Source organism: Rattus norvegicus, chromosome 15, assembly GCF_036323735.1.
Source record: "Rattus norvegicus strain BN/NHsdMcwi chromosome 15, GRCr8, whole genome shotgun sequence".
NCBI classification, from domain to species: domain Eukaryota; kingdom Metazoa; phylum Chordata; class Mammalia; order Rodentia; family Muridae; genus Rattus; species Rattus norvegicus.
The window spans coordinates 37,989,374-38,013,501 of NC_086033.1; the positions used below are offsets into that span (position 1 = coordinate 37,989,374).

A 24,128-nucleotide genomic window follows, 5' to 3' on the forward strand; every position below is an offset into this window, starting at 1 on the left:
CCCAAACCTGATTTATAAATACCGAGATCTGAATTCTATGACATTTCAATGTCACAAAACAGTTTTCACTATCCTAACCAACTGCCCCCCAACCCTCCACCATCTCAAAGGGTAAAATTCGGCTTAAGCACTCGCTCTACAGAGCCAAGCGACAAGCCAGTGAGCGAGCCGTAGTTGGCCAGTTCTTTATCTGACGCCAGGGCTTTGCTCGATGCAGGTTGACCCGTGTGCATCTCTGAGGCAGTGCTTGCTCAGGTGAGAGCCTTTGTTTTCTTCACTCTTCTGCCTGGTGAAAACGTAAAGCTCTAGTACATGGAACGGGAGGTTTCATCCAACGAAGCTACTAAGTCTTTCTGGGGATGACGTTGCTAGAAGCAATTGCAGAGCTGGGAGGAACTGGAGAGAGCTCACTAGCCAAGTGGAAGTACGAATACCTAGTCCCAGCATGCCTTGCTCTCTCGGGAATATAACATTTCTGAACTTCTGTGGTGTAATTTGCACTCAGTTGAAACATCTTACAGTCTGTATGAAAAGGGGGGTCATTTACTGATGGAAAAATAGACACACATTTTCTACAGCATTTAAGTTGATGACGTTGACTCAGGAGGATAGCCCGGCCTTCTCTAGATTTCAGGAGATCTTTGCAAGGAAGAAAAAACTAACCAGGTCTTTTGTTGAAAAGTATGGGCCTGGCATGGTGGCTCAGGCTTGTAACCTCAGCACTTGGGAGGCAGTGGTAGAGGCATGGCCATGAGTTTAAGGTCAGCCTGGTTCAGAATGACTTCGATACAAACAAAGTTGATCTGGGCCTAGCGACCCATCACTGTCATCCCAGCACTTAGGAGTTTACAGCAGGACAGGGTGAGATCTTGACTCCAAGGAAAGCAAATCAAAACAAAGTGGAAACTCCACATCCACCATTTCTAATGCAGGGGAAAGGTTACAATGCGTCAATATCAGGCTGGGGTGTAGCTTTCTTAATGCCTCTCTTGCCTACCTCAGGCCTTCAGTTTCATCCTCAGCACCAAAAAACACTAACCTCAGCATCCAGGGTAGCCAGCCCGAGGAGACAATTGTGATTCACAGGTTTGTTCTGGAGCATGCGCCATACTCTTCATTTCTGAGCGGGTTCCCACAGGCCCGTGTTCATGCTTTCAAAATGGTAGAGCTTTATTTCCCGAGCTCAGTGACCCATATGGTCCTTGTTTTGTTATAAATTAGGATTTATGATTCTCTCAGCACAAAGTTTGTAATGACAGCCAGGCCCCCAATGACCTGGATGTTGGGAGGGAGATTGAAAAGTCCTCAAGGCTGAGGCTGCGAAGACTTCTGAGTCAGAGGCTCTCTCTCCTCAGGCAGCCGCGCTTTGAACCAGCACAGTGACCCTTGTTACAGTGCCAGGCCTTGAGCACACAAAATGCACAGTGATTTCTTGAAGTGACTCTGCCAACTGATAAATGGCACACACACTTGCTTGCAGTTGCTTGAGCTTCCTAGATGCCAAGGAATAAAGCTAGCAGGCTTGGGGATTATTGACTCCCGTTAACTTAGCCTGGTCCAATAGAATGGCATCCCTGAAGTATTACATTTTACTGCAATACCCAAGGCAGACTTCTGTGTGTGGCATTAGAATCAGATCCTGCTAGGATCCCGAAAGTGGGTGGGCATAGGCAGAGAGTGAAATCAACAGAAATCAGACTTCCCAAAGACAAGCTTCCAGCACAGTGCCTTACCGAACTTCACTGAACCACCGCTGGATAAAAACAACAAGGTGACTGCATTAAAGGTTCCTTGGACTTTCTGGAATTGAAATCGAAAATCTGGCCAGGTCCTGCTTGTGCTTATTCCTCTCATGGTGTAAGTAACAGAACAATCATGGCTTCTGAAGGGCAGCCCAGTGTGGCAAGGCTGAAGGACTTTAGCAGAAACCTCAAAGCCTATGGAGCGGGTTCTGGCAGCTTTGAACACATAAACACGTGAGGTACCTGCAGGGACTCTCGAGAGCATGATGGAGAAAGGGGAGGGAGTGGAGAGGGCCGATGAGGCCACGATGGAATTTCACAGGGATTTTCATGCTTAAAGGGCTGGTCCAAGAACAGGAGGGTTGAAAAAAGTTCCCAGTGTGTTGGGAGGACTGAAGCCAGCATAAGAGGATGCCTCTTAGAGGGCCCAGTGCCATCGCTTTCACTCTCCCCTCTCCACTTTCCTTCCTTTATTCCCTGACACACAAGGACATTTGAAATGGCCTCTAGGAGAACATGGTGCTCAGTTCCCTCAGATGGGGCTTCAGGGACTGGATTGCCATATTCCAGTCGCTTGTTTAGAGTTCATTGGCCAGCCATTTTAACACTTTGGGGAAGCAACAGTGACAATTTGGCCAGCAGACAAAGACAAGGATTGCAAATGTGTGTGTGTGTGTGTGTGTGTGTGTGTGTGTGTGTGTGTGTGTGGTTTTGTCTGGGCCTAGAGATGGGACCCAGAGCCTCACCCACACTAACCAAGTGTTCTGCTACTGAGCCACATTCTGGCCCAGGCAGAAAGACTTTTAACCACACAAAATAATGTATGAAGAAACACATTTGGAAAGTTGGGGAGAAATCAAAAGCAATTTCTCTGCAAATAACTTAGAATAGTCCAGATCAAAACACATTAAAAAATTCTGAATGGATGGGAAGACTATCAACGTCATTCAACTCCGTGAATGACTCTACAATAAACGTTGCAGAAACCACTGAGAAACAGGCCATTCGGACTTGCTCTGGAGCAGGCTGTGCTCTGAGTTCAGCCGAGGGAACCTCCCCCTTTCAACGACTACCACTCTGGAATCTCAAGTCCAGAGCACTTCAGCTGATGGATGTTAGAGGCCAGTCTTCAAGACTTAAATAAGTTTACTTATATGTGTGACACACTATTAATAAATGAATACCCAAGAGCTGGCCTGAGTGGGTTTGGTCAGGCAGCTTTGTAAGGGAAGGGTTTTAACCTCCTTTGGTAATACTGACTGTGATGGTTGGCTTTAACTATCAACCTGACAGGCCCTAGAATCACCTTGATGAGGGATTGTTTAGTTTGGACTGTGCACACGTCTGTGAGGGGTTGTCCTAATTAAGTCTACTATTAGAGGAACCAGTCCACTGTGGGCGGGACCACGCCTTAGGTCCTGGACTGTGTGTAGGAGAAATCACAGTGAGCACAAGCAAGCTGGTCTGCATTTATCCTCTCTGTTCCTGACTGTGGATGTGATGACGCTAGCTGTTTGAAGCTCTTGCCTTGCCTTCCTCACAACGATGGAATAATTACCTGGAACTATAGCTGACACACATTCTGTTCTCCCTGAAGTTGCTTTGGTCATGACATTTTATCACAACAACACAAACATCTGCAACCTAGTGTCCTAGAAGGTAGCTTTAGACCATACTTTTAAGATAATTGTGTGAGGGGTTGGGGATTTAGCTCAGTGGTAGAGCGCTTGCCTAGCAAGCGCAAGGCCCTGAGTTCGGTCCCGAGCTCCGACAAAAAAGAAAAAATAAATAAATAAATAAAAGATAATTGTGTAAATCAAACGCAGTTCCATAGGGCAAATTGTCTACTTGTGGCATCCTATCCAGTTTTAGAAGTTTTAAATTTGTGTGCCAGGACCATAGATGAGTGTTCAGATGCCTGCCTAGCATGTGAGAGGCTCCGTGTTTGACTCAGGGCACTGCAAACAAAAGGAAAAAAGGGCAGGCAGCATACAGGAGGATTTGGGGTTTTCAGAATAGACTGTGGAACATGCATCTGAGAAACAATGACAGCAGGCTGGGGTGCAGTTCACAGCAGGGCACCTGCCTAGTGTGTCCAGGATTTAATCCCTGCACTGGAGGAAGGAAAGACTCAAATATGCATGCCTTGAGTCATGCTGTTCCTGATGGAATTTGAAAAGCTCCCTCCCGATTTGCAGAGATGTGGAGATGAACCCCAGGGGTTGGGGATGGGGGTATTGATCTAGACACAGTTCCTTCCTTCCAGTGACACACTGACAATCTTGGTGTGGCCTTCTGGAGCCTTTTCTCATGAAGGAGATGTGGTTATGTGGTTATGTTAACTGCTTATGGGTGTGAAAGGGGGATTCCAAAGTAAAACATGGTCCAGTCTTCTGCTTTAGCCAGACATTTATTTGAAATGGGTTTGTGCAGACATACACCAGTTAACAGGATTGGTCAAAGCTACTGGTCAATAAAACCGATGTACAAGAAGACATCCTTGGCATGGACTCCCTTCCAGGAGGGAGACTGACTTCATAACACCATACTGTTGTCATGTAAACAACCAGAGATTAACAGCACTGAAAGTCACTACACTCTCAGAGAGAGGGAACAAATATCTGCATGTATAATGGGAGCACTCACTCTTCTACTGGGAGCCAGCTTAACAAGGTCCAGCCAGCTTCCCCCTGCATGGCTAGATCAAGACCTGTCCTTGGTAAACAGCACTGGAACAGTCCCAGAATAGATGAGAGAGCACAGGGGGCACACAGCTTTGTTGACACCAGAGACACATCCTCACTGTGGGTCAGTGATAGGCAGGGTGTGGGTCTCTCCCCTGTGGCTGACCCTTGCTGTGCAAGCTGCATTGCTGTGGGGAGGGTGGCCCAGATAGAGGAGTCCTGGTGCTGCTCTGCTCTTGGCCATTGCAGGCAAGAAGGGAGGGGGAGCAGAGGCTGGGGCCTTACACAGAGTTTATGACTGGAAACCAGACAAGTCTTTACGAGCACAGGAATCTTTGTAATTACCATAGGATAACTGTCCATAGTTATAGGATATGCGGCTGGGATCTTGTTGGAAGGAGAGAAACTCCATGACCAGGCAGCTTTCCTCTTTTCCCTTCTTCTTTTTCTTTCTTTCTTAAAATGGCGTTTGCTCTTTGCCCTGTAAACGCATACCAAGCCACCTCTAGGAACACAGCTAACGCCAGTCCAACTCCATAGCTCTTTAGCTTCTCTCCTTCCTATTTCACACAGGAAATCAGAAAATCTTACCTGTACAAAGCTGTTATTTGTTTTATTTTACAGGACCTGGCTTGTGGCCCAGGCTGGCCTCCAACTCCTCATTTGCCTGCCTCAGCCTCTGGAGTGCTAAGATCACAGGCATGTACCACCAGGAAGGGCTCCAGGCTTTTGATAAACCCTCTTGACCCCTGCTTTCCAGGGCAGGATTGTTTGGGTAGGGATGCTATTTCAACTTTCTTCTTCCTATTTCTGCCATAAATCACAGCCACCTGACACTTTGTTCCTGATTTCTCAAACAAACGGGTCTCCTTCCTTTCTTGAGCCAGGTCAGAAGAAGTGCCTAGGGGCTAATCCTGTGAGCATGTTTTTCTTGGTCTGATGCCTGGGAGAGGGAGCAGAAAAGATATCTCAGAGGCAGAGAGAGCAGGAGCTTGTCCTCTGAAAAGGAGCCAGCCCAGGGTGGAAAAAGAATCGCTCCTTTGTCTCCTCTCCCTGGGGACTGTTGAGGTGTTCCTAAGGCCAGGCTGGGCTAGGCTGGGCTGAGGCTGGGCTGATCTCCCCGCTGTTTGCTCACAGCCTTGGTTTGCAGTTTCTGACCACTTGGATTTATGCTGCTTCCACACCCTTCTTTTCCCACCCAAGAAAATCACTCATCCTAGGGGGCTTTAAAAAAACAAAAACAAAACCGGGACACACACAGTCTGAGACTCAGCGTTCTGTGAAGCTCATGGGAAGGGAAAAAGTAGACATGGGGACTGAGGAAAACTGCATGAATGAAGGATGCCATACATTGTGTTGAGCACTGGTCTCCACAGTTCTCTTTTAGGGATACTTAGTAGTCCCCTGTGGGAATTGTGGGCCTGTATCTCTGCTACCTGTGGATTACCTTCTATTAAGGTTAGCCTGAGCTAATCTCCTCTACTGTCTGGATATAGATAAGAGCCTTGAAGCCAATGCAGAATTACCAACACAGCCAGTTGATGCACACACCCTTTATTTTGAAGGGACTTTATTTTGAAATTAAAAAATTATATTTAACTTTCCCATTGTTGTTACATTTGTCAATTTAAGCACATTAATGCAGAAAGTATGACGGGGCGGCCACATCTGTTCTGTTTGATCTTTGAAACAGAGCCTTCTTAGCCCAGGCTGGCCTAGAACTCACTGTGTAGCCAGGCTAATCTCTAATCCTGGCTCCTCAGCTTCTTGGGGGCTGGGATCACAGGTGTGCACCATCGCACCAGACCTTTTGGGTTGATCTATCTGATAAACCTATTTCTTTGCTAAGTTGTCACTTTAGGTCTGTTTGGCCAGTTTCCCTGTTCAGTTTTTAATGACCCCAGGAGATGAAGGCTACATTTCAAATGCTGAAATCACTCCTTGAATTACTTTGGGACAATGACTCTGGGTAGTAATTCAAATCCTAGTTGAACTGTGCAGCCCGTTCACAAATTCCAGACAAAGAGCGACTCATCCAACGACACTGTCGCTGACTCTCGACTTGCCGGCTTAAGGCAGAATCCCAGGACAAGAATAGCTGATAGAAATTATCTTCCTTATGACTCAAAAGAAAAGCTCATTATTATAACAAGTGAGAGATTATGATGATAGCTTTCTTTATTTAAAAAGCTGAGCGGACAGCCTACATAGCCATTTACACTGTCAGATTCTCAGTACCTAATTCCGCTTTAAAAACAAAAACAAAAACAGATCGTTCACTGATTGGGAACAAAAGTAGCACAACTCGAACACTAGGCTAGCATTTACAAGGCCCTGAGTTCCAACAAAACCAAACATACAATAAAACAAAGAAGCAAAGAGCATCAAATGTTTTACGGGCAACCTCAGTAAACGGTGAGTTCAAAGCCAGTCTGGACTACATAAGAATTTGTCTCAAGACAACAACAAAAATCATTCATTGCTTCTTGATTGGTCATTATTGATTTTCTGTGTGGATACCTGAAGGCTTGTCAGAGAAAAGAAAATGCTCAGCTAGCATCTGCCGAAGCCCAGGGACATTGTCTAGCGCATTTCTTTACAAATGTTGAAGAAGCTGTGTCTCCTTCACCGGAGCACAGTTATCTACCCCGCTCTTTGTCTTTGTGTTTGCGTGAGTGTTGAGAGATGGGAAAAATAATACTGATCTAGAAATCTGGACTGTTCTGCACTGATAGAGCGGAGACAGCTGCTTCCAGGAGCATCACACAGAGGACCCCACCCTGCTAGGTGGTGCTAATCCAGGCTGCCCTGTAGAAACAGCCAGGGTATTGCCTCCTCAGATAGTGTGTGCTGTCTATGCTGCTGCCCTCCCTGTGGGTGTGGGGAGCGTGGCAGAATCCAGAACTAAGTTAAAAGGATACTGGCTGCACTGTTTACAGTTTTAAGAACAGCATCTAGCCAGACATGAGAGCCTTCTGTGAGCAGACTTAGCCCTAAACCCAGTTTAGCTCCACCCAGAGCTGGAGTGCTAACCGAATCTGACCTGCCAGCGCAAGGGTCACAGACTATTTGACAGGAGTGACATGTCCCACATGACATTTCCCCCGAGCTGACAGTCAGTGTGTGCAGCCTCGTCCAGTCCATTCTGTTCCCTAGGGAGAGGTTGTATGTGAGACATTCTGACCTCAATTTAAAGACGGGACAAATGACACGGCTCCCCTGTGGGCCCTGCATAAATAGTACACATCGCACACCATGACAGCTGCCTTGCCTAGAAACCCAATTTAGTCATTTGGCTAGGAAAAAGCTTAATCAGGAGAGGAAAAAAAATAGAAAACCATCCCTCCCAGAAATGTTTTCTCCTGCCTGTATACCTCATTATTACAGGCTGTTTAGTCTACTTCTCAAAAGAAGAAAATAGGCTCTGGGAAAGCGCACACTATAAAGTCAAAAGACAAGAACACAAGGGGAAACCCCCAAACAAACGCTTTGCATTTGCTAACCTGATTCAGGGTCTCAAGAGAGGACTAGGTGTCCGACAAAAAGCTCAATTTTAATTCAATCTTTCCGTACTGATTTAGCTCCCAGATGAGTATGGAGTGGGGCCTTTGAGCTCTCTCTTCCTCTCCTGAACATGGCAGCCTCAGCCAAAAAGAAGATCAAGAAGGGGGAGATCACCTCGCAAACAGGTCTCATGGTTGGAGATGGGGGGAGAGAGCTAGGCTGATTGAACAGATGATCTGGCACAGTAATGATGACATGTGTCTAGGGAGCCTCTGATAGATCGTCCCATTCTCCCACAGCTCCATGGGCTGCTGAGGAACTAAATATCAACTGGAGTTGTCTGTCCAAATCCTCACCCTACCCTGTTTTCTTAGGGACCCTGCCCTATGACCGGACCGAAGACTATTAAAGAATTCTTAGAGGATGAGGTTACCAATGCTGTACGCTTGCCAAGTGATCCCAACAATCTAGACAGGTTGGAAGGCTTGGCTATGGAGAATTAGAGGACTGGAGTGCTCTGATCAGTGCCCTGCAGACCAGCAAGGACCCTCTAGGTAATGTGCATTTGAGTGGAAGTCACTGACCCAGCACTGGGTAAAGACTGGGTGGTCGTTGTTCTGGTCAAGATAGAAATGGAGATTGGAACAAAACAGATACAGACAGGAGGGTCTGTCCAGACACAGACAGCTTTGAGGACTACCCTCCTCGAGACTTGATGTTAGTTTCAGAGAAAAGTATCGAGATCGGTAGAGTTCCAAGCAGGATCAGGAGAGCTTTCGGGTGGGTGTGCTGAGATATGGATCACTATGGGTGACAGGATAGCTACGACAACAGAGACGGCAGAGACTCTGAGTGTGTGACTCCAGGATAGGCAGTGGCAGAAGAGCATTTGGTAGTGGTACGGGAGGGATGATGACTACAGATGAGGTGAGGACCACTAGGAAGACAGTTATGACAGATGGGGTGGTTGATTGGTCTTGGAACACCAGAAATGTTTACTCGCAGGATGATTATAGGTGTGATAACAAAGGTTCTCCACCACCCACCAAAAAAAAAAAAAAAAGCAAAGCCTCAGAGTACTCCTAAGTAAGATGATTCCTCCGATGGCACCTCCCAGTCCAATCGGGAGTCGAGCAGCATCTTTCTATCTTTGGAGGGGCAAAGCCTGTTGACACAGCTGCTAGAGAAACAGAAGTAGAAGAGTGGCTTAGAGGGAGCAGGGAAGTTGCAGCATCAGCTGGACCATCCAGAACCAGACGGCCAATCCCAGCAGAGACACCTAAGATGGCCGAGTGAACTCAGGAAAGAACCGGTGAAGACAGGAAGGGAGTCATCACAGACTGGGGCCTCAGCCACATGGGGCAGACTCAAAGGAGAGGGAGCGGAGGAGAGAGAGAGAGAGAGCGAGAAATCTCTAGAAAATGAAGCACTTCATAAAGAAGACTGTTTCTCTCCGACCTCTAAGCCTTGTAAACCCGATCAGCCTCTAAGGGTAATGCCAGCCCCTCCACCAAAGAAGAATGTGAGGGGGAGCAACGCTGCACCCCTCCTGCTGGATCTCAGAGCTCGGACATAGGGCAGCAGTCCCCTACACGTGACGGGGAGTAGTTCTGGCTCTGCCCTCTGAGGAAGGAGAAGAAAGGAAGGGAAAACAAAGATGGAATGATTGTCCCAAAAGAACATCTCTGGCTGTGGTCCTGTAGATGGAGGGAACAAAGGCCACCAGAAGGAATTGGATAGGAAAGACAGCAAAAAGGATCAAGACTCCAGATCTGTACCTGGGCCAAACAATCCAAGGAGAACCCAGCCTCCAAATTCAGTTCTGCAAGCACACACACTGCTGTCAACATGGACGGTGACGATGAGGAGAAAGTGGGAGACAGCCATACTAAGTCGACCCCCATATCCTGTAACCTCTTCTAGTCTATCCTCAAACATCTTAGAGTCCATCAAACTACTCATGCGTATCCTGACTTTGTCCCGTCTAAACACTGAACTTTTGAATAGATCCACATTCTTTCAAAGCCTTGTCACTTTGTCCATCTCATGCTCTTAATGACACTGTTAACCTCCCAAAGGTAGTCTTTAAGTCACACACCTGTCCTCAAAGACATTTTATCTGGGACACCACAAGCTGTGGCCTTTGGAATCTACTTTTCTCAAACAAACCAGCACTCCTGCACTCCCTGTCCCACCACTGTGGGTTCCTGCTATTGTCACCCCTTGGAGAACAGAGTAATTCAAATGATGGACTTGGGTGGTGGATAGGGGTGCAAAGTGAGCAAAGTTGAGTTGGAGGTCTTCTGCCTTGATTGGGGTGTTTTAAGGTTTCTGTAAATTTCCTTCACTGGAACCCCATGCTGGTGCATGGGTTGACTTACTCTGTGTGGCTTTCTGCTTAGGAGGGTGGGTTTCTTAACTTCCCTTGAGAATAAAGAATAATGCAAAGAACTATTGAAGAGAGTCCTGGCTTCTCCTGGAATATAGGACCCTGACCTGTCTATTTTGATATGCACCACTGTAGGGGTCAGTTCCAAAGATGGCAAGTTTTCCTGTTGCAGGAAGTCAGGGTGCCTGCAGTTAAACAATACCTTAGTCTTAGTGTGCAAGCCTTGGTACAGCGTGCTGCAGCCGTGGGCACAGCAAATTGCTTATCCAGTGGACTTGATTGGCCAATAGCTAGGAAGTAGGCTTTTTAGAGAGATACCCATAGTTGAATGAGTTTTTAAAAACCATTGGTTGTAGACACTTTCCCTTGCCAAAAGAAGGCTGTTGTAGCCTCATCTCCTACTTTGATCTCTGTTAAATAAAAGCAGTGATGACTTATGTCCTGCTCCTGAATACATGTAGAATTTGTGCAAAAAAATTTCTATGAAAATGATTTGTAATCGGTAGACATTATTTTGGAGATGTCTTGAGATGTAAAATCCCATCATTTGGGTTAAGGGTTTTGGGTTTTTTTTTCTTCCAAATCCAGTCTTTAAAGTTGAAAAAAAAAAAAAAAAGACAAGAAGGAGGGGAGTGGGGTGGGGGTGCGGGTGTGGAAAGCCTAGAAGCATTCAGTTGACTTTCTTTTCCTCCCCACAGTTCTGCCCCAGCCTCTCTGGGATGCAATTCAGATGTCCACCATGGCTGGCCTGCTGATTTGAGGCACACTTCCTGTTATTTCTCCCGTGTGGTATAATCTGTCAGGATTCCAGCTTGTGGGGCACACTAGATTTTCTTACTTGCCTCAGGGAGCAAAGAGAGGTCACTTCCAAGATTCTTGTTAATTGTACCACCCTGCCCCCTTTCAAGCCATCTCAGTAACCTGGTCACTTCCCAAGTGAGAGTCAGTTTTCTTACTGAATACAAATCATATCCAAGGTTTTCCAGTACCCGTCCGTCCTCAGTGTTGCAAAAGTAACGGGTCAGGAAGTGAAGTACAGAGGCCTCTCCTTTCCTGAGTGCAGCACCGTGCGCTGCTTAGCCATCTCCATGCTTCTTTAGTTTCTAAGCTCGCACAGCATCCTGGTGGTACTGGGTACCATGTTACCAGTAACAGGTACCTAGGGTATTCACCTTAAGCTGTCCAAAAATCTGGGGTTTTAGAGTTTGGTAGCCAAAGTAAAGGGAAGAAAGGGTGCTGCCAAGACTATGTTTTCTGAGCGCCCCCCCCATTCTCACAAACAGGCTTGGGGCCCCCAGGCTCTGTTCCGACTCAGAGTAGGCACCTGCAGTGGATGAAGCTTCCCTTCCTTGTTTAGGAGCCTAAGCTGCTGTTCAGAGAGGAAGCTTCCCTTCCTTGTTTAGGAGCTGGAGCTGGAGGCTTCCCTTCCTTGTTTAGGAGCCTAAGCCACTGTTCAGAGAGGACCTTGGGTCTGAAACTTGTTGGATACAGAAAAGGAGCCCATATCCGGGAGGCTGAAGAACTGCTGAGAGTTTGGGGCCAGCCTGGACTACTGAGTGAATTCGAGGTTAGATTGGCACACAGTGCAAGACTATGGTTCAAGAAAATCAACCGACACTCCCCCAACCCCAAATCTGTGAGACAAGGTCTTCTACAGTGTACCTGGGCTGGTCACAACTGTCTGTCAAGAGTAGGGTATGAGAAGTGCCATAGAGACCTGGTAAAAATGTCCTCTGTGTCTGCCTCCTGAGTCTCGTGTCCTTTGTCACCTTCCGGGGAGATCTGGGGGCTCCCCTTCCTCCCCACTCTCTGCCCTGTGCTATCTCCTTGGCTCACCCTGATTCTAGCATCTCAGAGGGGCAGCTTTGTTCTTTCCGTGCACAGACACCATTACAAACTCACTTCCAAACTGTGGAAAGTCTAGAATGTGCTCTGCGTCTCCAGGAAGCAGATGCTGGGTCTGAGGGGCCACCGGAGGCTACGGAAATGGTGTGCAGAGCCTGCTACCCTCACCCACAGGATCGGGAAAAGGATAGCTAAGCAAGGCTTGATATGCAGCAGACACTTTCCTTCAGGTATGGAATTATTGGGCAGCGGTTGGGCGGCGCAGGATTGGGCGGGGCTAGGCAATACGAAAGATTTCCGATATCCACATCTGAATGTACAGAGGAACAAAGACACACAGAACCTGAATGGGTGGCTCTCAGCTGTGAGGCACCGCACCTGGGGACAGCTGTGCAGGTTCAAGGACAACAGCCCAGGGTAGCATTGGTGACTGAAGGCCCGCACCTAAAATAGGAACACAAGGCATGGGACGCTGGCTGGTTGCCTTGCCGAGGCTGCGGCTGAAAGAGGCAAAGAAATGTTCTCAGGTTTATCCCTCAACCGTAAGTTCTTCTGATTTCGCTGCAATCAAGAAGTTTATGCCAACTTCAGACAAACAAAACAGGAATCAAAGTGAGCCAGCAATCTGCAGAAAGCGAGACTTGTATGATCTGTGCATGCACCAAACAGGAAGTAAGTGTACCCTGTTCCAATTACACAGGACTGGTCTCTTGTAATGTAATGCCCCTTTCCTCTCTCCCAGAACCACTGGTATTGATGTTTAAGCATTGGTGAAGCATAGTTTTTAATTTCACACCTCACAAAGCCCAGCTGAATGCTTCATAACAAGGTAAACAGATGTTGGGCCAAGCGCTGCAGACAAGCTGGGAGAATGGCTTCCCTTGACGCCTATGCCCTGGGACCGCACAGGGACAGAGAGCTGCTAACAAACTGGTCGGCTAAGGCCACAGAAATGTGTTTTCTGGTGTCCAGCTGCTGGCGCCAGTCTTTCCTGACAAAACCGTTAACATTGCGTGCAACAAACCGAATCTCTTTCCTTGGAGCCATCAGGAAACTCTGACTCTTACTTCTTCCTTGACTTCTCTTTGGTGGTGTCATAACAACGGACTACTTCCTCCTGTGTAACACACCCATGTTCTTCTTGAGAAAAGGCATACCCATCTGCGGAAACACACAGGAAGAAGCGTTAGCAGGAAGATGGGGGAATATTCCAGACTAAGGACAAACTGCTTTCCTGGATGACCCCATTGAACTGTGTGGTCATGGGACTTTCTTAGCTTTGGATACAGAGACCTGAGATGAAGAGATCTTCATGAGCAAAAGGGATGGGGCAGGGGGCTGACCAAACTGGGATGGAAATGGTTCAGAGCGGAAGGAGTTTGCTTTCTGCGGCTGTAGCAAAAATACCATGGACTAGGTGAAGTATGGACTTGAAGTCTGGTTTACAGTTCTGGAGGCTGGAAGTCCAATATCAAGAGGCCTCAGGAGGACTTCTTTACTGCAACATAACATGGCAGGACAGCACCCCGCTCCTGGGTGACATTAATTCATTGGCCTTTGGAATAGAGCTCATGTGACTCTGTCACTCTTAAAGTGTCTCCCTCAATTCCGTCACCAAAGCAATCTCATGCCCACATGTGTTACAGAGAACATTCAAGTCACAGCAGTATGTTTTCTAATTCTTGGGGGCTCAGTGTGGAAAACACAAACATGGGCTAGTGGGCCGTGATCCCACTATCCTACCAATGATCAAGAGGAAATGTCCTGACCGCCTAATGGTTTTTATGAGGCCATAAACACGTCAGGAAAACATCCCTAATAGAGAAGCCAGCAAAGCACACAGTTTATAAAGAGTTCCAGTTTGTGAACTGGACTGGTTCTGGCTGGTAAGTAAATGAAGTGGCTTTGTTTCTGCGTGAACAAGGAGAAGCACCTGAGAAGGCAGACTCAGTGTATGGTGCCATGACTACAGATGGCCAAGCTGCACAGGGTTATAACAAAATCAGGACCAATAGTTCTACACCCTGCATGGTGATGGCTCGAGGACTCTGTCCATTGACACATGACACTATGCTTCCACCTCACAGCTGAGGAAAGTAAGCCCCAGAGCCTAGTTTACTTGTCTAAGGTTACAGACCGAGTGAGTGGCAGAGCTGGGAAGAAGAGCTGGGCAGTGTGACCTGCTCTCTTATGACAATTCCTGCTGTGGCAGAGACTGACGTCCCATTGCACAGTTAGATGTCCTGGCTGGAAGACAGCACAGTCAAACCTGATGGTTGTAAGGCACCCTCTCCTCCAATCTGTGCTTTATCAATGGAGCTATCTGATCACTGGCACAGTAGTTTTAAACATTTTTCTTTGTTATCGTGTAGGGGATAGAACCCAGGGTTTCTTGCATCCTAAGTAACTGCTCTGTCATAACTCCCCTCTCTACCTTTCTGGCACATTCTCTAAAAGGGGAAAGGGAAATCAGAAAGCGTGGGCAGCTGTCAATCTGCTATTGGGTTGCTAATGTTTTCAGATGTTTGACAGAGAGTAAAGTCTAGTCTGCGGGGTGTGAAGACACAGTCACAAGCAGGACGGGCTGGCAGAGACTGTGAGGAAGACTCCATGTCCTCAGGCTGGCTTCCTTTCCTTCAGGAGGGTAAGCCTGCCAGCTATTGCCCAGAAAGCCTGAGGGCTTAGGTGGGCACCAATGATTCCAATGCAGAATGGGCTGGGGATTCCCTGGGACACTTGGTGTGGGCAGAGGGAGAAGATTGCAGAGCAGGCAGTCACGGGAGGCAGGAGGGTGTCTGAGAGACAGAGCAGTGAAGGCGGGAAGGTCACACCAGTGTGAGCACAGATGACAAGCAACCCACCTACACCTGACTGCTGCCCATTCCCAACAAACAGGAAACCTCACACACACAACAGGAAGCCTGGCCATGTGGGAAAGCAGCTCCCCATGCAGCATTGGTCCCCCATAGCCAGGCAAAAGCCAGCAGTGGACTGGGGAGAGGGCTCAGTCTGGGCTTGATGTACAAGTTGGGGAAATGACTTTGATCCCTGAAACCCCCCTAAAGGTGGAAGGAGAGACTGACTCCACAGAGTTGACCTACATACGCCTGGTACCCCTTCCCCCAAAAGTGGGGTGGGTCCTTGAATAGAGGCAGAAGCCGGGCTGCATGGGAAGTTGCAGTGAAACCACACCCTCCCCATAGGCCCTGGGGACAGGGGCTTCCTTATGGCGCTGTCCACATAAGCAGGTGGTCTTGCTCCACACATCCCACTTCCACAAGGTCAGGAGCAAAGGCTGTGTTTCACCTCTGTTTCCAAAGATCTTCTAGAAATACTTGGGCCAAGCCCTGCTGGAGCTTCCTGGGAATAGGAGGAGCTGCTCCTCCCTTTGCCTCCTCTGTTCAGGTCCCTGCCCTGACCACACAAGGTGTGCTTTGTGACACATTCTTACTGCAGTCCAAGAGGATGGCCTTTCCTTGGAACTATTCAAAGCAAAATCAAAGAAAACCAGCATCTTGGTAGCAAGGCTGCTCACCACCGCTAAAGTTGACAATGTTCATTCTCTAGTCTTCTTTTTTTTTTTTTTTGGTTCTTTTTTTTCGGAGCTGGGGACCGAACCCAGGGCCTTGCGCTTCCTAGGTAAGCGCTCTACCACTGAGCTAAATCCCCAGCCCCCATTCTCTAGTCTTCTAATGAGGAGTGTTTTGCGTGTCCTTGAGGGTCATCAGTCCCAGCAGCTGCCCCCGGATGGGATGTTCTGCTGGAATGATGCCTCTGGCTTGCCCTGTGGCTGTGGCTGCTTCGACCCAGGAGCAGAGACTCTTCAATATGAAGGAAGTCATTGTGATCAAGGGCAGGCCTCCCAGATATTTTCTAGAAATATTTTTGAGGTAAGAGAGGAGAGGACCAGTGGGTTCTCTCTGAGAACATGGCATTGTCAGTCGGCTGGGCATCTATCTTGGGTGGTGACCAGATGGATGGAGTACCAGGGTCACAAAAGGGAACCTCTCGTCGTTGCTTGGCCATTGCTAGGTTTTGTAACTTTGAATTGATGACGCTCTCTGAGTTTGGGCTTGCTTCTATGTAAGATAAAAGGGCCTGGGACAAGGCATGCCCTACCTCTAACAGCCCCAGCTCTTCTGAGGGCTGCAGGATGCATCTGAGGCTGACCACACCAAAGCTGCAGTCATGTCCTGGCCTGATTCATGCTAGTTCACTCTGCATGGAGGGGGAGGCCTCTGCATAAAAGCCATAAAGGAGTCTGTCCCAACTGTCAGTCCAGTTTGAAAAATTGCTAATCCTTTTAGGCCTTTTTATGCATACCTGTGTGCATGTGTGCATGCATGTGTGTGTGAATGAATGTGAATGAATGTAAACACAAGTAAATGAATGGTAAAGACTAGTTAGGAGTATCCTCTTGGACATCTAACTGGAAGAGCCTTCATCTAATGGCTACATGGGGTACTGTGGGCTGGCAAGGGGCTGCCTCAGTAACTCTGGGTGAAGGTTTCTAGGCTTCTCATCAGAGAGGTAGGCACTCACTCTCATCCTGACCTGTTCTCAGGTGAGCAGAGCAAGACTGAAGGCCGCTCTTGAGGCAGAAGCATGGCAAGTTCAAAGCCAGATGGGCAACAGTTGAGAACCTGTCTCAGCAGTCTCCCCGCCTGGCTGACCTCCTGACTCAGTCTCCCCACCTGGCTGCACGCGTCCTTCCCGTGATTATTCTCAGACAGGCATTCGGGAAGCAGCGTGGTCCACGGTGTGAACACAGCCATCCTAAAGGCTTTATACACTTCATGTGATGGTGTGTAAGGATGTCATATAATTGTATTTTCTTTTTCCAGAGGAAAAATGTAGAAACTTCGAGAAATACATACACTGTCTAGGGTTGCTCACCTAATTGAATAGTAAACACAATACCTAGCACTTACTGAACTTTTTAGGTCCAACAGTCTTCTAGACCAATATATATATAATCTTTAATGTATATTATATTTAATATATGATACATTATATAGCATATAATATTTAATATGGTGCACCTTATATATTTAATATAGTGTATATTATATACTATATTAAATATAATATATATAATATCTCATTTTGCCCTCTTAACAACCCTGTCTGGGTTTTTACAGTGTTCCCATTTTATAGATGTTGACACAGGCTAGGAATCCAGCAGTGTGAGTCCAGAGGGGGCCCCTGCAGTGTGAGTCCAGAGGGGGCCCCTGCAGTGTGAGTCCAGAGGGGACCCCTGCAGTGTGAATCCAGAGGGGTGCCCTGCAGTGTGAGTCTAGAGAGGGCCCCTGCAGTGTGAATCAGGAGGTTCCCTGCAGTGTGAGTCTAGAGAGGGCCCCTGCAGTGTAAGTCCAGAGGGGTCCCTGCAGTGTGAGTCTAGAGGGGTCCCCTGCAGTGTGAATCCAGAGGGGGCTCCTGCAGTGTGAGTCCAGAGGGGTGCCCTGAAGTGAGTCTACAGGGTTTCCTGTAGTGTGAGTCTAGAGGGGTGCCCTGCAGACTGCTTTCTTTGGAGGATCCCATCAAACCTCATACCTTGACCTCCACCTTAGGTCAGAGACTATGGCTGTGACTTAGATCCCTTGGTGGTGACCTAAAAGCCACAGCATAGCACTACAACCTGTCGCATACGGATGCTCTCTGTTTGGGCTTCTAATTCTGTGCCCTCCTGGATGTGCGACACCCCTCCTAGGGGCATCAGGAAATAGGGTAAAGGAGAGAGGAGTGGGGTGCTGACAGGTGACAGTTCCACTGAGAAGGTCCCTGCTGACAGGCAGAGAGCTCAGCTGAACTGTCTAGTGGGTGCACCATCAGTACCTGTTCATGGTGATCACCCACCTTCAACTTTCAGAAAGTAAAAGTGCTCATCCTTCCAGGTACGGCAGCCGTCCCTGGCCTGGCTGTCCCACTCACCCTGCAGCTGGTCGCCCATTGCTACCCACTGTCACTTACGGCTGACACACTGCTGGATGGAGCCTGTTCGGAAGAGGGTGGGGGGTGTCTTCCTGCCGAGTCTCTTGATCAGACGATCGCGCTCGTTCATCCTGCAATCGAGCAGAGAGGGTCAGGACCCAGGTCACCCCAACACCTCGCTGAGGGGTCCAGACAGCTTCAGACTAAGAGAAGCCTCCTGTGTCTAGGTTTGTTGTTCCTCCCAGAGGCATCAGGTGATACAGGAAGATTTATCTCTGTCTCCCAAATCCAGACTAGGATTACTCTTGGAGACTGGACCTGTACAGAGGGTACAATGGCATACAGATGGGCCCTGATCCTTATGAAGAAAGGTGATCAGGACTAAGGCACACACAGAGGGAAGTCCATGTAGCCACCCAGATAGAAGGCACAGAGATACCGCAGCCACCTGTGTACTTTTCCGCTTAGATTTGCATCTCCGTAGTGGAGGGGCACCAGTCCTCACTGCAGGTAGGTGGGCACACTTGGTTGGGGCAGCAGGCAAGTCCACCACCCCCATTGTTGTTTGCAGAATAACGGATGATGATAACAGCCCCTTCTTGTACCCAAAATACCAATAACGAAGACTAGAACTGACTTCATTAAAACTAAGACCTTTAAACTGGGCACCTGTAATTCTAGCTCCTCGGGCTGAGACCCAAGTATCACTTCTGCCCCAGGGATTTGAGGCCATTGTGGGCAAAACAGCCTGCATAGCAAGATCCAATCTAAACCAAACCAAATTCCAAAACCAAGTGGGGCTGGGGAGATGGCTCAGTGGTCAAGAGCATCCCGTGCCCTTGCAGAGGCCAAGAGATCAGTTCATTCATTCAGGTCCTTTCCTAAGGTTCAGTTGTGTTGTTTATCTTTCTGCTGTTCATTCATAGGGATTTCTTATGTATTCTAGATGCTAGGTCACATGATGGTTCATAAGCATCTATAACTACAGTTCCAAGGGAACTGATACCTTCGTCTGCCCTTGGGCACCATGCATACATGTGCCACACATACAGCTCAAATACTCGCATATGAGATTTTAAAAATCTAAAAAAAAAGACCCAAAAAACCCAAAACCTTAAAATACATCAAAGGACATTAAAAAAGAGCAAGAGGCAAAATGGGAGAAACATTTGCTAATCAATTATATCTGTTAAGGAGGACCTGGTACCCAGAATACACAAGGAGCCCCTACGCATGAACAGCAAACAGATAAACAAGACAACTGGAAACATGAACAAAGGACTTGGGTGCATTTTTGTACAATGAAGAAGCGCACTGGTCAGCATGTACATGCAAAGGTTTCCAACATATTCATGACTAATCACACCATTATGAGCCAGACTTCACACCCACGAGGACGGCAATAAAAACTTTAAGAAAGAGACAAGGGTTGGGGAAAGTGTGGAGAAACTGGAACCCTCTTCTACCACTGATGGGACTACAAGATGGTAAAACCACGGCTCCCCCGCCAGAGAGTCAGCTGAATCAACAATGTCACCTAGACAGCCTGCTACCAGATAGAGGAATTCAGCCATGATTCATGATACACACACACATCCTTCAAAAACTTACCCAGTCCCAAAGGCCAGGCATGAGTATATAAAATTTCCAGAGTAGGCAAATGTGTGGAGACAGGAAACTGCGGATGGCAGGGAAGAGGTGCAAGAGCAGAGGGAAGGGTGACTGTTTAAAGCATGGCAGGTTCCCCTTAGGGAGACAGGGTCTGAGACGCCGGCAGGGTTCATAACGGTGTGAATGCAAACGCCACCCAGCTGTAGACTTTAAAATGGCAACTTCTATGTCGTATACATTTTATCACAACTGAAAACAGCAAGATTCAATTTTAAAAAGGAAGAAACAGGTCTTGATTCAAGACCAACTCCATCCCATCCCCCAAACTGCTGGCATGTTTGCAGCTCGTTGCTTCAGCCTTGTGGGGGTGTTGAAGTAAAGTGCTGTCTTGATTATGCTCCCCTACCCGATGTGCTGGCACAAACAGGTATGCTAGCTGGGATCGGCTGGTATGGAAGGTGTTGGGTAAACATGAACTCAGCCTAGCTAGGAGTTACGTGAGGTCTTGGTGCCTCCCCCAATAATGGCTTTGAAACCAAAGCTCCAGCAAGTCCTCACAAACGGGCCCTTTTTAGAAGCTGGCATAACTTGGAGGAGGTGTTATGTTTCTATCCTGGAAATTAAGCAGTGGGAGGAAGGAGGGGAATACTGGGAAGGACTGTGCCTGGGAAAAAACAAGTTCTCATGTCTACATTTCTGCTAGGAAGCGCTTTTCCTCCCCCCAAAAGATTCACACAAGACTAGAAATCACCTAGGCACAGGAGAATGATGCATCCAGTGACTACTGACTTGTCTTCTCCTCCCTGCAGCAGATCCCACAGCTGCTGAGGAGATTTGAAGAAGATGCCAGAACAAAATCCAAACAGATAGCAGCTGTAGAAGCTTATCTCTATTTTAACTGCTGGGCCTCCTTGAAAGCATAGCTGTACAGCGCTTGCCTAACAGGTTAAAGGCCCTGGGTTCACCACCACCACCCCCAAAACCAAGAAGCAACAAGAACAAAACAGAGGACTGTGATAAACCCTTCCCTTTAGGCAGAGCCAGACACCTACCAACTCAGAAGGCGCTGGAGGTCTCATGTGCCTCACATGACAGCTGTTCTTGGTTGTCAACTCGACTACATCTGAAGTGAACTAAAACCCCCAAATGGGGGGCAGAGCACACCTGGGAGGGGTTTTTGCTGAATTTGAAGTGGGAAGATCCACTTCTAATGTGGATTTTTGAGGTAGGAAGACATATCTTTAATCCAGATTTTTTTGAGGTGGGAAGACACACCTTTAGTTTAGGTCTTTAATCCAGATCTACTCTGGATCACGTCCTCTGCTAGTAACCTATATAAGGATATAGACAAGAAAAGCCTTTGCCCTTTGCAGGCTTGGTGTTGCCCTGCCAACAAGTCCACCCCTTCACTGGCATTGGAACCTACTTCTTGGGGATTCTGCTGTACACCAAAGACCAGCTGAGACATCCTCCCTTGTAGACTGAACAAAAACTGAATTCTTGGACCTTCCATTCATAGGTAGCCATTGTTGGGTTAGCTGGACCACAGCCAGTAAACCATTTCTATGAGTTATATATACATATATATATATGTATATTCGTTCCATAAGTTCCGTTACTCTAGAGAACCCTAACTCACATACCTCAGAAGCAAATGGAAGGCTCCACATCTAAAACCTAAACTTGCTGAGTTTCCACAAAACCCATTCTTCTAGCAAGGAGCTGGTACATCTACTGTTCAAAATGCAGCTTTAGTGCTCATTGCTCTAAAAGCCTTCTAGAACCTTCTCTGGGTTGTTTCTTCCATTTCACCCTGTTGGGTTTAATGCAATCTCTACCAGGGTACTCAGAGTCTTAGACTGTGGTGTTTCTATGCACAGTAATGTTCTCCAGAGACTATCTTCATGCATTTCTTCCAGGGCCTGAAGCAGGCTGAGCGCAGAGAACTTGGGTAACAGTATGAAGCTTCACGGACTATGCTGTGACAGTTTGTCCTCTTCTGATGTGTGCCTATAACATGACCATGTCAGCCTTGCTTCTTCATCTGTGTTCTAGGATAATGCCAAGTACATGGCAGGTTTGCCAAAGCGGCCCAAATGAATCCCTCTGTATTCTTTGAAAATCACAGAATATCTACTGTGTCCAAGGGAGGAGAGCTCATTCTCAATGTAGAGAACATGAGAAAAGTCTGAATTTGCAGAGAAGAAGCACTGTATTTTCTTTAAAATTCAGGTTGCAAGGTGTTGTAGGAGGCTGGTGTAGCTGAGGTTGTGACAATGTCAATGAACAATCTAAATTCCATTCCAAAAATAAGAAAGCAGTATTTCCTGTCCTCCACAGACCCAGCTACCATTTGACTATCAGAATGGGGGCTGGGAGGCAGAGACTGGCAATGGCATGGTGTATACTTTCCTTAATCCTAAACAAACTGTCGAGTGGTGGGGACTAGAGGATGCTTCTGAGTGTTGGGAGAAAACTTCTTTTCTTACAAAGTAGTCTGGGTGAGTTCTTGCCAAAAAGAGAATCTGTCTAAGAAGTATAATACCAAGTGGGTGAGCCAAGTAAAGGGGGAAAGTAACACGTTCTCAGCCTTAGAATAGGTAGTTTCCGCCAGTCCACATGGCCAACAGTCAGGGCAGAGGGAAAAGCTGGCAGGAGGGTGGGCGGCGGTGCTGCTGGTGTTCGAAAGTACCCTGGTGCACTGTTGTGCCTGACAGCTGGGGTATCTTGAACAAACCAGTAAGGTGTCAGGAGGAAAGTTCAAAAAGAAGCATACGCTAACGGCAAGTGGTCACCCTGTCCTTTGACCTGCAAGGGCAGCCTAGGGAGAAACTGACAATTGGCTGCTTCTCAAGATTACTATTTTATATTACCAGAACCTTTTCCCTCAGAATAATACCAAAGATAATGACCAATCTTTGTTTGGAGGAACTTCTGCTTCTAGGAAGGGGGACGCACGCCATTACTCCCCGCTGAGCGCCGCTGCAGATGCTGGACAGAAGGAACCACAGCATGAGAACCCAAGTTCCCCTGACCTCAGACTTGGAGCTGAAGAGCTCATGATCCCCAAAGCCCGCGAGAACAGATAAAGAGCTCCAGCCTCTACTCTCTAGCCGCAAGGGCTGCATGGCATGATAACCTTCCAACTCACACTGCTTGATCCCAGCCGGCCACCCTAGAGAAATGTGATTCTCTCCCGCCTGTACCGGCCATGATCGAGAGGAAGTCTGGGTCAAGAGGTTGCCTAGCAGCACCCTTTGCAAACAAGAACCTGTAGTCCTCCATGGCAACCAATGGTGCATTGGTCTTGCTCCCGGAAGTGTCAGTGGACAACAGTGGAATGCCCACAAGGAGCTGGATGTCTACCTTCAGCCGGGACAGTGGGACAGTGTGAGGCTTTCCTCCCCTGCTCACTGGGAGTCACAGGAGGAGCCAGGCATCAACAGCTCTATCCCTTGACAAGTACTGGCTGCTGTAAAATGCACAGTCGCTAATATCCAGGATGATAGGGACAGTGGACTCTAAAGCGCTTATGACAAAAATGCTCAGAAAGCAACAACCAAAAATGTTGGCCCAAAGATAAAAGAATTTTAGAACAAAGAACCATAATAACTTAGATAAAAGCTTTAGTGGATGAACTAACAGAAAAATGGTAGGGGAGTAGAAATAGTCCATGGACTAGAAGAAGATAGAATAGTCAAAATCACCCACTTTGAATAATAGAGATAAAAAGAGATCAAAAGAGTCTCAGGGTGGGGTGGCAGAAGACCCAACATTCCACTCTTCAAAGTCACAGAGCAGAGGAAGCATCTGGGGTGGAAGGCACTGGGAGAAATAGCAGAATGAGTCCCAAAGTTGCTGAGAAATCTAAACGTACAAAGAGGGAAAGATGGAGGAAATGCATGCCAGGAAAGGATTTAATTGAATATATCAAGGCTGAGATAAAGGCAAGATCTCAAGAGCAGCCAGAGAGACAACACTTTATCTACAGGGAAGGCTAATCAGAACATTTATGTGTTCCTCATCAAAAACTAAGCCGGAAGGAAGATGACCAGTTTTTCTCCCTGTTGGAGAGCAGCCAGCCAGCCAGCCAACCAGCCAGCCAACCAGCCAGCCAACCAACCAGCCATCCAGCCAACCAACCATCCAGCCAACCAGCCAACCAGCCAGCCAGCCAACCAGCCAGCCAGCCAGCCAGCCAGCCAGCCAGCCAGCCAGCCAGCCAGCCAACCAACCAACCAACCAGCCAGCCAACCAACCAGCCATCCAGCCAACCAACCATCCAGCCAACCAGCCAACCAGCCAGCCAGCCAACCAGCCAGCCAGCCAACCAACCAGCCAGCGAACCAACGAGCCAGCCAACCAACCAGCCAGCCAGTCAACCAGCCAACCAGCCAACCAGCCAACCAGCCAACCAGCCAG

The 24,128-nt window shown here is 47.8% G+C and overlaps 1 protein-coding gene and 1 pseudogene across 13 annotated transcripts in view; one reads left to right on the forward strand and one right to left on the reverse strand.

Moving 5' to 3' along the window:
- Positions 1-4,133: 4,133 nt before the first annotated feature.
- Atp8a2 (ATPase phospholipid transporting 8A2) overlaps positions 4,134-24,128 on the reverse strand; it is a 532,902-nt gene continuing 512,907 nt past the window's right edge. For 12 of the 13 annotated variants that reach the window (XM_039093999.2, XM_039093996.2, XM_039093997.2 and 9 more), the window contains 2 exons: positions 18,135-18,226; positions 4,134-13,325 (listed from right to left, as the gene is read on the reverse strand). In XM_039093999.2, the coding sequence (XP_038949927.1) occupies positions 13,228-13,325; positions 18,135-18,226 (190 nt within the window). In that variant the 3' untranslated portion in view covers positions 4,134-13,227. The remainder of the gene's footprint in view (positions 13,326-18,134; positions 18,227-24,128) is intronic. The other variant, NM_001427450.1, reaches the window with a different exon arrangement.
- Positions 8,162-9,853, forward strand: Eif4b-ps1 (eukaryotic translation initiation factor 4B, pseudogene 1; annotated as a pseudogene).